General features: G+C 41.9%; 1 protein-coding gene across 4 annotated transcripts in view; it reads right to left on the bottom strand.

Moving 5' to 3' along the window:
* Ncoa5 (nuclear receptor coactivator 5) overlaps nt 1-13,116 on the bottom strand; it is a 32,447-nt gene that overhangs the window by 10,755 nt on the left and 8,576 nt on the right. For all 4 annotated transcript variants that reach the window (XM_028769708.1, XM_028769711.1, XM_028769709.1 and 1 more), the window contains exons 2-3: nt 11,213-11,279; nt 1,128-1,454 (exon numbers count right to left, since the gene is read on the bottom strand). In XM_028769708.1, the coding sequence (XP_028625541.1) occupies nt 1,128-1,454; nt 11,213-11,250 (365 nt within the window). In that variant the 5' untranslated portion in view covers nt 11,251-11,279. The remainder of the gene's footprint in view (nt 1-1,127; nt 1,455-11,212; nt 11,280-13,116) is intronic.

Below are 13,116 nucleotides of genomic sequence, written 5' to 3'. Positions count from 1 at the left end.
CGCCTGTTTTAACATCTATCAGCATTTTATAAACTTAAGACTGAATAACCTTCCCATCATTTGCTGATGGGTACTTGGGTTGGTTTGCTTGTGGTTTATATGTTTATATGTGGTTTATATGCTAGTGCTGCTATGCACATTCATACATGATTATCTGAATCCTCCTCAACTCTTTAACGTGTGTGTGGTGTCTGGACTGAGTGTAGAGAGACCAAAGGCTGGTGTCCTTGATCACTCTTAATGTTATTCTTTGAGAGTCTCTCATTGAACCTGGAGCTCATCTATTTGTCAGAGATGGTTGGCCAAGAACTCCAGGGATCCATCTGTCTCTGCTGAGGCTACAGTCACACACCATGCTTGGCTTGCTTGTAGGCACTGAGGTTAGCACTTTGGTCCTGTTTGTGCGGTAGATGCCCGACCAGCCAAGCCTTCTTCTTAGCCCTACGTTCCTGACCTTTTGAGGAACTCCTGAACCATTTTTCACAGTGGTTTGAACTGGTCTTCTTGTCTCATCTCCCTGTGCTAGGATTACAGGTATGTGCTATCACACCTGGCCATGAGCCATCTGAGTATACACTACTGTACATATCCTGTTAATCATTATTTTCTGTGTCTTTCCTGACAGTCAGTAGACCTGTCCTAGAAGGTGTGAAATGGGTTCCCAAGTGGCTTTCATCTGCACCTGATGACTCACCATACAGAGCACCTGTCAGGCATGTCCTGACGACCTGCATAGCTTTGTGGTCTTGCATGGCCAACCTAATTTATACTCCACTTGTGCTTTCATTTGTACAACAGAATCTTTCACAACTATTAGATCCAGATACTTTTTTGCTTTTTTGAGACAGGGTTTATCTGTGTAGCCCTGGTTGTTTTCGAACTCAAGAGATCCACCTGCCTCTGCCTCCCAAATGCTGAGATTAAAGGTGTGCGCCACCATTGCCCAGCTCTAGATGTTTTAATAAATACCGTACACCAATTATTCATACACTCAGCAAACTTACTGTACACTACTTGATAGGCACAGGAAATGTAAGGTTACTTATGTACAATTCTCAGTAAGTATATCCAAATACACCTAAGACAGGCCTTTAACAAAACGGCAGACAGGCTATCCCTGGACATACCTGTATAGAGGGTCTCTGGAGTCTCTTATGTCTCTGTATCTCTCATACACAGGGTCTCGATGATCCCGAAAATCTCTAGAGTCTCTTAGATCACGAAAGTCCCGAAAATCCCTCAGGTCCCGAGCTTCACGTACACTTCTGCTGTCTCTGTGGTCCCGAATGTCCCTGCTGTCTCTGCGGTCCCGTAACTCCCGAGGGTCTCGAATGTCTCTGCTATCCCGGGCATCCCGGCCATTTCTGCCATCCCTGGGTTCTCTCCTTGGACTTCCTCGAATCGGAGAGCGATCACGCCTTGTATCTCGACTGTCTCCAAAGCTATAGGGATCCCTGTGGGAGTTAGCAAAAATATACTAAGACAAGAAACTTTGGGTGGCCAACCCTTCAGCTCTGAATAAGAGAATGCCACCTCCCTCCGAGTATTTTTCGCTAAAGTACAGCACTCAAACAGTGAGAACCTAACTACAAATTTTAGGAAACCATCCATCTTGTTAGGCCTAGAAGGTTCTAGAACCTCAAAGGATTGCAGCATCAAGGAAGTATGCATGAACAAAAGCTGTTGTCTGAGGAGTTATCAGGCTTTAGTCATAACTCAGCGTCTTAAACAAACTGAGTCGTTGCCTCAGTTACAACAGGTTTTCAAAGGGAAAGCACTCTCCTCCCTAAAGTCTATTTTACCCCATTACTGTATATGAAGAGGCTTTATGGGTCAGAACTACTGGGGCTCAGGAAGGGTCAAGGCTCATCAAGGAAAAGCCAGACGTCCGGTTCTTTATGGGAGGAAGTGCTACCCTTCACGTCACTCTTCTCTAACACAGCACTTCAACAGTGAGCACGGGACTAGGACTCTAAGGGCAGTCACCCCATCTGTTACCCTGTTCAGACACAATCTCATACAAAGGAATCAAAGAAAGGATTTTTAAAGTATAGAAAACCACTTAAAATATCTAGCAGGACATTCAGAGCAAGGGAAAAAAAAAACCAAGCAAAATCTGGTTTGTAAAGTTAACAAGTCTGAAAAAGCTAGCTCGGTGTACTGCTACTGATAGCAGTTTCTTCCAATCTAACCTACAAGTTTACATGGAACCCAGTCAGTTCCTTTTTGTACACGGTTTTGAGCTTCATGTTAAGCGTTTGAAGTCAGCAATGTGCTTGCATCTCTCTCTACCTCAACACCCTTCATGAGCCATCCCACTCACTGGAAACTGACTTCAGACAGACTTATAATGACAGAGGTCCCTTCTAACCTAGCCAATTATCTGCACTTTTCACTTCTTCAGTTGTCAACGGTTAAGTCCGTAAGTTAGCTTTGACTCTTCGTCCCCATCCCCACTAAGTCACCTGGATCTTTCCTCTGTAGTCCCTTCAAATGTGTCACTCCTATGCAAGCCCATTTCTGTGTTGACATCAAAAGAATTTCCCAAAAAGCAAAAATATCAATCTTGATTTCAATTCATTCATTCCATACTAAACATCCATCTCTCAGTTACCCGTCATCTCTTGGCTCTCCAGGGAGCCCCAGGCAGCCTAACAAATTGGGCCTGTAAATTCTAGGGGCTTTTCTTCACTCCTTTTGCTTCCAAGTAACAGCAGGGCGTTTGTACACTCACTCTAGCCCATTTTAACTTCTGAATAAATGACACAGAGACCTATCTATTAACAAGCTGCAGGCACTATGCTGGGCAGATACTAATCTATTCTAACCCTCTATGGCTGCCAACTTCCTAGCCACGTGGTCTTTTACCTGCAATCTGAGTCTTGCTCTGGCTCACTCTATTTCATGGCAAATCCTCCTGGTCCTTTTCTTCCCTCTCTCCTCTCTTTTGGGGCCTTCTGACTGGGATCATAAGCCCCATTCTATTCTCTCCTGTCCAGCTCCAGGCTGAATCTGTTCTTTAGTAACCAATCAGAGGCAACGGAAAAGAAATTTTTACATATCATTGAGATAGGAGGTGCTCCAATAATCAATCATTGGACGACAATGCCAACGTCTGAACTGTGCAACCAGATCTCTGGGCAGGAATCAGTATCTGAACACACAGTGCACAACCCACGGCCTGTTATCACTATTTCCTCTTCATTTCCTGGTTTAACTTAAGTTGCTTTTATGACTTAATTCACAAACACACTTGTCTCCATACTTTTGTTCATGTGCTATCTCTACTTCTTAGATGAATCCAAGGACACTCAACCCTCACAGGAAAACCCACGTCATTTTTGAGCTACTTCCTCACTCTTCCTAGTAACTGCTTTCTCCCTGCTACAAACCCCCATGTCTGTGTCTCACCCTGATCTGGCACTTACATCTGTACAATGTCTTATGTCTGACCCACCTTCAAGATTACCTTCTCCATAAAACCTGCCCGAAACTTTTCATCTTCCCCAACAAACAGGCTCCTCCCCTAGCTTTCCACCTCAAAAAATGACACAGCGGACAGTCACTCAAGCCAGAAAGCTGAACGTCATCATTCACACCCCAATTACAGGTCTATATGACATTAGCTTCCTTTCAGAAAACTGGTGTTTTTCTGCCGATCTTACCTTCACTGGTACTGCTGAATACTAACTCTAGACCTTGCCTCCAAACTAGAGCAAGAACCTTCTAGAGTGTCCTTTCTGCTCTTACCTAATCTTTGTCTAGAAAGGTAGCTCTTGAGGAAACATTTCTGTAGTAAAAGCCTTTTAATTACTTTCCCATAGTATTTAAATTCAATGAAGAAATCTCCATCAAGGCCAGGAAGGGTCTGAGTGACTTCTGACCCTCCCCCTAGTTTACCACTTTCTTGCCATATGAGCCTTTCACGTACACCCTAGATCTTTCCCGATCCTTTTGTGCAGCAGGAATGGACCCATACTCCTTTTCTAGGTTTCAGTATAAAAACAGCTCCTACTTCCCGATTCTCTTAAGTTTATTTTCTGATATTTGAGACAGTGTCTCATAGCCTAGGTTCATGATCCTCATGAATGTTGGGATTACAGATGTGTGCCACCACGCCTGACTGATTTTCTTAGTTTAAAGGTTTTGCCAGGTGTGGTAGCATGCATTTGAAACTCTAGCACTCAGAAGGTTAAGGTGCACGGATTGTCATGACTTTGTGGCTAGCCTAGTATATACTACTGTAGTACAGACCAGCTACACAGTGAGACCAAACTTTATAAGGAGGGGCAAAAATTACTTTCTGCTTCTAAATTTCAAAGTTTTAATTTTTGGGCAAGTACTAGGGTTAATCTTAACAGTACCATGCATGTTAAAAGTGGGAGCTCTACCTCTGAACTGCACCAGCTACTCTGTACTTTCTCCTATCATTTAGGCATCTTCTCCAGGAGACTGGACGTTCTACAGAGACAAAGATGTCAGTTTGACACCAGAAACATACTACATGGAACTATGTTGGAAGGGATGTGTTCCTACACATACTATTACTTCACTTAGCAAATTGTCCTGAGGCAACAGCCAAACAGTGCACATTTTAACTGACATTGGACATAATAGTGTTAAGACTGTATCACTGAACAGCTGTCTGGATATAAGTATACTTTATGTTGACAAAACAACAAAAAAATTTTGGTGATATCTGTTTACATAGATTCCCTATCAACAGAAAGCTGTCTTGAAGGCTGTCTCCAGGATTTAGCAGAGTTTTGGAAATGTTTAAAAAATTCAACTATTTTACTGAACTCTAAGCCTTCCAAGAGCAGGTCCCGTGTGAGACCTGCCATCCATTACGACTGTATATACTAGGCATTTATCAGTGTGACTGGCCTGAGAGAAAGCCTCAATTTCCCTCCATCCTCATAGCTACAACAAAAGCAATTTAAATGCAATTTTGCTTCTAAAAATCTTAAAAAAAAAAAAAAATGAGATGAGGGACTTGTTAGGCTGGTCTCAAATTCTAGGTTCCAAAGACCTTTCTGCCTCAGCTATGGCTATTCTGGTCCTCTATTTTAAGGCTCATCAAGTACTCTTTGATTTGTGGGCATCACCAGAGAGTAGCCAAATGTTTAAATGAGTACTAGCCATTCTTACTAGAAGCAGACTCAGACTCAGACGGCCCAGGCTCTCCTATTGCATTGCAGACTCCTCCTGCTACTGGACCATCTGCTGCAGTGTGAAACGTGGGCAAATGGTCAGGATACAATAGACAGGGACAAACACAAAGTAGTTTTTAGATTATTAAAGGTTGGTGGATAGACCTCCCTTGGGAAAGTGATTAGAAATAAACTCAAATTTCAAGTGTTCTTGGCAATCAGGGCTGAAATATCATGAGCCTGGTCAGTCACAAAGCACACAAGGCCTTAGGCTAGGAAAATGTGGGTAAGCATCATGGTGTGTTCTCTACAGCTTCATGACAATTATAAATGCTGTATCTGGTGCTTGTTATCACTGTTTATTTTCAATGCTCCTACATGCTAGGTAAGAACTGCCACCAACCTACATCTCCAGCCCAGCAGTTCATGTTTCTATTCCATCGAGGCATCTTACCTGGTAGACTTTCCTTTGCAGGTTGACCATAACAACCTGCTTTCACAGCCTAGGTCCATACTTCTTGTATGGCACAACCTTCTTTTCCCTTCCCTCAAAGACTCTGAAGTCCATGGGCAACAAAGCTAATAATCCTCTTCTGGATAAAAATACAGAAAGGGCAACATTCACAAAGGAGAATGGATGGAAGCAAAGGCATGTGGGGGTAAAGACAGTAACTATCAAAAACAAAAAGGCCAAACATTTTCCTTCCCCAAATGAACAATATGGCAGACTGCTGTTCTTCTGGAGACAAAAACAAAACAAAAAGCCCTTTTAGAATCACTTTAGGACCCAAACAGTAAAGTTCTCAGAGCAACAGCACTCCTGTTTCTCATCCCGCCATCTTTCTCAAAACAAAAACACAGTTAACGAAAGGATAGTGCTGTGCCAGCATCCAAAGGTAGGTGAGGACAAGCCTCCTAGATGAGGAGTTTGACCTCATATGATATGTAGGTTACAAGCAAATTTCTGGAACACAAAAAGTTCATAGGATCACTGCAGGGTACCCAGAGGTACTTTACATAGGAAAGCTAAAACAGCATACAGTCACAAACCACACCATTAGACACCAAGAAGGAACAGAAGACGACAGTTACACACTAGCACCGAAGGCCAGAAGGAAGCACATGGTCAGCACAGTTTTGCTCCATGTTCTTGATCTATTCACAGGGAGGGAGAAGGGGAGGCCAATGTTCTTTTTTTAAAAAAGAGAATCAAATCACTGGGGAACATTTTAGAGATAAGGTGGGGGTGGTTGAGGGGAAAACCATGGCTCAATAGGCAGTGACATGCTTCTGGTTGACAGGCTGGCTTCCTTTGCTGGGGACTAAAGGAGCTTGGAGGGCACTAGGCATTTGAAAGCATACAAAGAACTGACAGATGGCTTAAGAGCCATCTGAGACAGACTTGCACTGTTTTCCAGCAGTCTTGAAATGTTAGATCCAGGACAGTGTTCCTTGGCTTTGACTGTACGGAAGGTTCAGCAGAAAGGCCTCATCTTCCTTTCTTGTTGCTCACTCCTTTTTTTCCTGTGTCCACTGCAGTATTGTCCTCGAGAGGGTCAACCTTCATTTGACCCTGAGAAAAATCCTTTATCAGCTCTTCAAATTCCCATCACAGATTCTGCCCACAAATACCATTATGTAAATGACAAGATGTGGTGAAAGATAAAGGACCTGGAGAAGTCTATCAATGCAGGTAGGACACGATGCAATGAGACGGACACTTCAGAGATGTGGGCTCTCTGAGTTTTCCCCTGGGAAGTGTGCTGCTTCTCTGCTGCTAGGCGTGGCACTTCTTGAGAGATGATGACTTTCTTCAGGTGTAAGAAGTAAATCACAGCCCAGCGTCTTCCATCTTGAGGCCACTGAAAACTGGGGCAATCTCATACCACAGGAACAAGCAGTTATCAAAGAAATTAAAGCCACCTGGATATGGTGAAAGCACCCCAGGTCACACAGGACATCTGTTCAGAACCAGGTTATTTCTGATAAGCTAATCCCCAGTGGCTTGCACCAGAGAGGCACTATGGTCAACATCCTTCGAAGTTATGAGAAAAATCTCTGAAGATCTTTTGGTGTGGTCAAAGTAATTCTGTGTTTTCTTTAGGTAATATGGGAAGGTTTAGGAAACAGTACTTGGAGGCCAAATGGGCACAAGGGTGTGCTCTAACATTTGATTTTCAAAGTAGACTGAAAATGGCAACTTCAAAAATCTGGGATGAGAATTCTAACTCAAGTCACTGAAAGCAGACTGATGCCTGTTTACCAGCAACGAACAACTTGGCTTAGGAAGTAGCGCACTAAACTGGTCTAAGAAAGCAGCCCATGGGTTGTACACTAAGGATCTTGAGTACAGATCCTTCATGCAGATTTCATGCTTTGCCATGCAAAAAGTGTCAGAATCATACCTTGACAGCTAGAGTCATTAGGGAGGCACATTACTGAACACAGAGCAAGCCCAGCAGAACTGTAGTCTTCTAAAGAAGTGATAATCCTGTGAAAACTCCCAAAGATAGGTGTTTTGACACTCAGGGTCCAGCAAAACAAGTGTTATGAAGGTCTTGCCAGCACATCTAAAAACAATTTTTATTTTAAAGTAGACAACATAATGACATAAAGGTGTATCTTAAAAGGAACTTCTGGTCATCAGTTCAGTGTCAAGCCTTACTCCCAGAATAGTGCAACCCCATGCTGGGGCACGCAGAAGGATAAGGCCTCCCAGTGAAAGTAATTCAATTACTGATTGCAGTTACTCCAAGGTTTTGACTGGATGTATGCACCCAAGAGACTGATAGTCCAGAACTCACTGTCCTTCCAGATTAATCCTCTGCCCTGCCCTGCCCTGCCCTGCCTTTCACTGCTATTCTACTGGTATATTCAGAAAATCAGGCATGGGTAGGGCACTAACCAAAGCAGCACTGCTTTATTTCAGTACATTTACCTTGTCTTGATCCATTTTTGTTTTGTTTTTTAAAGGTAAAAATTTGGCCTTCTTTATTCAGGTTTTAGGTGGTGCTCAGAACAAATTTTACCAAATATGAGCATCCTGTTTTCTCCTGAAACAAGTTAAGCATAAACATACAGAACTTGATCATGCTAAATAAATAACATGCCAAGGAACCCAGTCATACATCACAATAAAAACTGTTAATCAAATCACTAGCCTTCAAGCAATCTCAGTTTAAAGCTTAGTTCTGAGGTATATCAAGGTGACTGCATGTTTACTTTTCTGGTAGGGAGGTTATTTGAAGGGCTCTCTCTAATGCTGCTTATATGCTTGTTTGCTTGTGGGAAGCTACTGTTAAAAAGGAAAACATATTAATCTTTCCTGTGATGGTTTGAATAAAAATGGCCCCATGGGCACATTTTTGAATGCTTAGTCACCGAGGGGTTATGACATATTTGAAAGGACTATAAGGGTTAGGAGATGTGGCCTGTGGCCTTGTCAAAGGAAGTGTGTCACTGGGGATGGGCTTTGATGTTTCAAAAGCCCACACCATGCTCAGTCTCTCAGCATCCTGTGGACAGGATGTAGCTTCAGTGTCCTGTGTGCTGCCATGTTCCCTGCCATGTTGATAATGGATTAGAAAGCCTCCCTCCCCCAATTAAATGCTCTCTTTCATTAGAGTTGTCCTGGCCAGTGTCTCTTCACAGCAATAGAAGAGAGAGGAAGACACTTCCCTTATACATGACATTATGAAGCCACAGTTTAGGTTGGGATGAACGAAATCTCTTTAATTTAGTGTCCATGCAGTGGTTATATTGGATTTCAAACCAGCGAGCTGATTTTTCCAAAACTGCAATGTTGAATATTAATGATCAACTAGAAATGTGAGAAGCATCTTGCTAAATATTAGGATGATATAAAATGCCCTTTTGATTCATAACAGAAGCAAGAATGACTATTCTAAAGAATGTGTGTACATTCTTTTTCCTTTCCAGTCTGTAAAAACATAGCTGATAACTATCCAGAGATCACAAGCATTACACGGGAGACTTTTTCTAGTACAGTCAATGTCTTCATAGTTTAAAATCCGGACTCCTTTTAGCCATATTTGAGAAAAATATGCACTAGAATTCTTTGGAAACTGGACACATTATGTCTTCTCTTTCAAGTCATTAGCAACTACAACCCTGATTGGAAACCTCGTAATTCTGACCATTGTATGCAGACTGATTGCTAGCCCACTGTATGTTTACTGAGGCAGTGAGTTAAAATAGAGATGGGAATACCTTAAATCTATACCACAGTTAGACGCAGCCTGATGGAAGCAGACATTACATGGAAAATTTTTTTAAGTTTTAAGAATTTGTGTCCTCCAGGCTACTCACACACACCTATAAGTCAACCAAAGCAGTATTTACCTGCAAGCCCACATTCATTCTTCATTTTTTATTTTGAGACAAGCTCTAGTATATCTTAGGCTAGCCTTGAACCCACTATGTATCTGATGATGATAACCTTGAACTTCTTTTGCCTCTAATTCTCAGATGCTCAGATTACAAGATGTATTACCCACATCGTTTATGTGGTGTTTGGCATTGAACCCAGAGCTTACACTAGAGGCAAGCCCTCTATCAACTGAACTATACTTACAGCCAGTCATAGGCATTATGGCATTAGAAGAAACAGAATATGATATGCCTTCTTGCACAGTGACACCCATGAATGGCTAGACATGCATGTGACATCTGTGGCACAGCTGCACTTGTGCTGTTTAACTCCCCTCTACAGCCAACACGAACAAAAATTTCACTGAAATTACAATCACTGTCTTGCTTGCAGTGTCAGCGTGAACTCTGCAGAGTATACACATGGAACATATTTTTGACAGCTAGAAAACACCTTCTCTTCATGTCCAAATGAAAATAAAAACACAAAGCACACAGGTCGCTCCATCCACAAGCAGGACAGCTACATGTCATGTGTAAGCGCTCACGGAGTCAGGAAAATTCCCAGCTCTCAGGCCCAGTAAAGCTGTACAGAAAGATTTGTTTGGAAAACTAAGCTTAGTTCATGTAGGGAATGTGGTTTAGTTTAAACATGACATTTCTGCTCCCTCCCTCTGGAGGGATGCCACGGCGCACACATGTGGAAGGTAGAGGGTGACGATGGGAGTCACTTCTCTCCGTCCACTGTGTTGATCCTGGGGATCAAACTCAAGCTACAGGGTTGGTGTCAAGGTCCTGTTCCCTATCAGCCATTTGCTGGAATGTTCCTTATTGTGGGTTGTAGTTTCTGTGAAAATCTGGCATTTTACCTAAGAGCATAGGCAAAATCCAGAGTGCACATGGGAGCTTTTGAGAAGCATCAGCTATGAACTACATCCCACCAGTTGCATTCCACACATGCACTGCTATGGGACCATGAAGTGTGTATACAATCTCAATGGAACATTAGGAAAGTTCTCCTTTGTATCTTGAAAGTACACATGAAAGCTATGACTTTCTTGTCTATATTGGAAGGAAGAGCACATTGGGAAAATGCCTTCTGTGTTCAGGAAAGCTCAGAAAAAGGAAGACTTTTGAGAAGTGGAGTGTTTTGCCCTTTTTATTTCCCTTCAAACAAGTAACCCAAACATGCGAGCACACGGGATCTGCAGCACAGGCACAGCAGCAATCTCTCAAGCAGCTCTTTCCGAAAACCTGGGTTAACATCTGGACCGACCGGCAGCAATTTGCAATGAAGATTCAAATCTCTGCTGCCTGCTGCAGAGCAACATGGCAGGTACACACCAACTTGACCCTGGGGCCCTCCTCCTGCTCTGAAGGCTCCCAATGACACGTGAGCTGGGGAAAGACAGAGGTTTATCCTCTTCCAATTGCCTGCAACTCATGCTGCAAGCTGAACTTGCTGGTTTTGTCACCGAAAACACAAAGCTTCCTCTGTATCTCCTGATGTATGATTTAAAAGGTAGCAAGGCCCTTCAGACAAGGTTCTTGTTTGCTTGAGCGTTTCTGATTTGTTGGGGGGGGAGAAAAGACCCTTGATGTGTGAAGTTGGGCTTAACTCCCCAGAGCCCAGCTCTCCCAAGGTAACTCACTGCTTCAGGGTACTTTACCTTCGTGTGGGGCTGGGTCTTGATGGAGCCGTATTCATATTTCTTCTTTCCGCTGCCTTATTAATATCTGAAAAGAATAATCAACCCATCTGTTCAATGCTACGGAATAAAAACAAGATCATCAGCACATTTTAAATGAAAGCAACAACCAAAAAGAAAAAAGAAAAAAACAAGAAGAAAGAAAGAGAGAAAGAAAGAACCAAAACCTACAATGGTAACCAGCTGGTATAAGGAAATCCATTTAGAGACATACTGGTACTTGGGCAGTTTTATTATTAAGTTAAGATAGTACAGTGTTGTAACTTACAGATAAAGATGACCCTTTATTTTGTACCTAAAACATAATTTAAATTTGATTATATCAGTATCTCAATACCCTGCCAAACCCTAAACCTAACATTTCCCTGCCCAAAAGGAGGCTGAGGTGGTTGTCCGTTGGAATCTTTTTCCTGGAAGGAAAGATAAGTGCAGTTTGGGAGAAAAAAAAAAAAAGCAAAGCAGTAAATAATTCTATTTTATTTATAAAGAAGTTAATATTAATGGTCTTAAAACATCATTATTTAATAAAGCAGTCTTTTAAGATGTACTTTTGGTTACTTTCCACTGAATGGAAATCTTCCAGAATGAGATGTGAGAAAGAAACTCATTTTTAAAATGAAAGACTATGATTCATTTACATCTATAAGCTAAGGTAAGCATGAGCATTTTGTACATGGGTTGTAAGAAACCGTTCCTAGTCAACTTCCATGTAGATAGGCCACATATGTACCACAGATAAGAAAGGGAGGCACCAGCATCTCTAAGAGCTTAGAGAAAGGTCAATGACCACATGCAATTAAAGCCTGCTTTGTTCAAAACAAAACAGACTCACTCTTTAAAGCCTGAAGTGAGTAACAAAACACCATATTCTAAAAAAGATAATTGAGTACTTAAAGAAACATACCAATCTATGTCTCAGAATATCACCTGATCTTCCCAGAAAACAAGTGATGCATTAGAATCTCCAACCTCCTGGCAGAGGACACACACTGCTTCCTACTGCAGTTCAGCTTCATTCCTCCCATTTGTTCATTCAAGCAGTTAAGAGCATCTCAGCTAATGACTCAAATGGTATTAAACACTCACTTAATAGAATGCTTTAAGATAGTAATTATGCATTTTTTAAAAAATCCCAGCCATTTCTTATCATGTGCAAGACCACAGCATCATGAAAAGCTTCAAATGGTCTGAGTACAGGCTTCACTCACTCTGTAAGCAGTCATTTTTAAATTCTCATCAAGTGAGGAAGATCTGTAATTCCACTTTAAATCAGAAGCCTCTCTCTATATTATAAGAAAACTGAAGAGAATATGAATCTACAAAGCCAGACAAACTTAATTCTGCCCAAATCATTCCTTACCTTCAGGATGTATTTTCTTCCCCTTTCTTTTTTTTTTTTTTTTCCTTTTTCTTTTTTTTGGCTTTTCCAGACAGGGTTTCTCTGTGTGGCCCTGGCTGTCCTGAAACCTACTCTATGGACCAGATTGGCCTGGAACTCACAGAGATCCACCTGCCTCTGCTTCCTAAAGGCTGGGATTAAAGGAATGTACCACCACACTCAGCTCAAGATATATTTTCTATGTAAAATTTGACTAGTAATAGCTGGCCAGAATTTGATACTGCAGATAGAACTTCTGTAATTTACAGTTAAGTTCACAAATATCTAAATCACACATTATATAACAAGCATCACAGGGAGTAACTTTTTAAAAACACCATGTGCATGCATGCATGAGGGATAGGTAACTTCTGGGAGTTGTTCTTTCCTTCTACTATGTGGGCTCCAGGATTGTGCTCAGGTTGTCAGGCTTGGCAAGCACGTATCTTTACCCACCGAGCATCTCTCCAATTCCTAATTTTCTGAT

This window comes from Grammomys surdaster, unplaced genomic scaffold, assembly GCF_004785775.1.
Source record: "Grammomys surdaster isolate TR1022 unplaced genomic scaffold, NIH_TR_1.0 193, whole genome shotgun sequence".
In the NCBI taxonomy this organism is placed as follows: domain Eukaryota; kingdom Metazoa; phylum Chordata; class Mammalia; order Rodentia; family Muridae; genus Grammomys; species Grammomys surdaster.
This window is presented reverse-complemented; position numbering and strand designations above follow the sequence as displayed.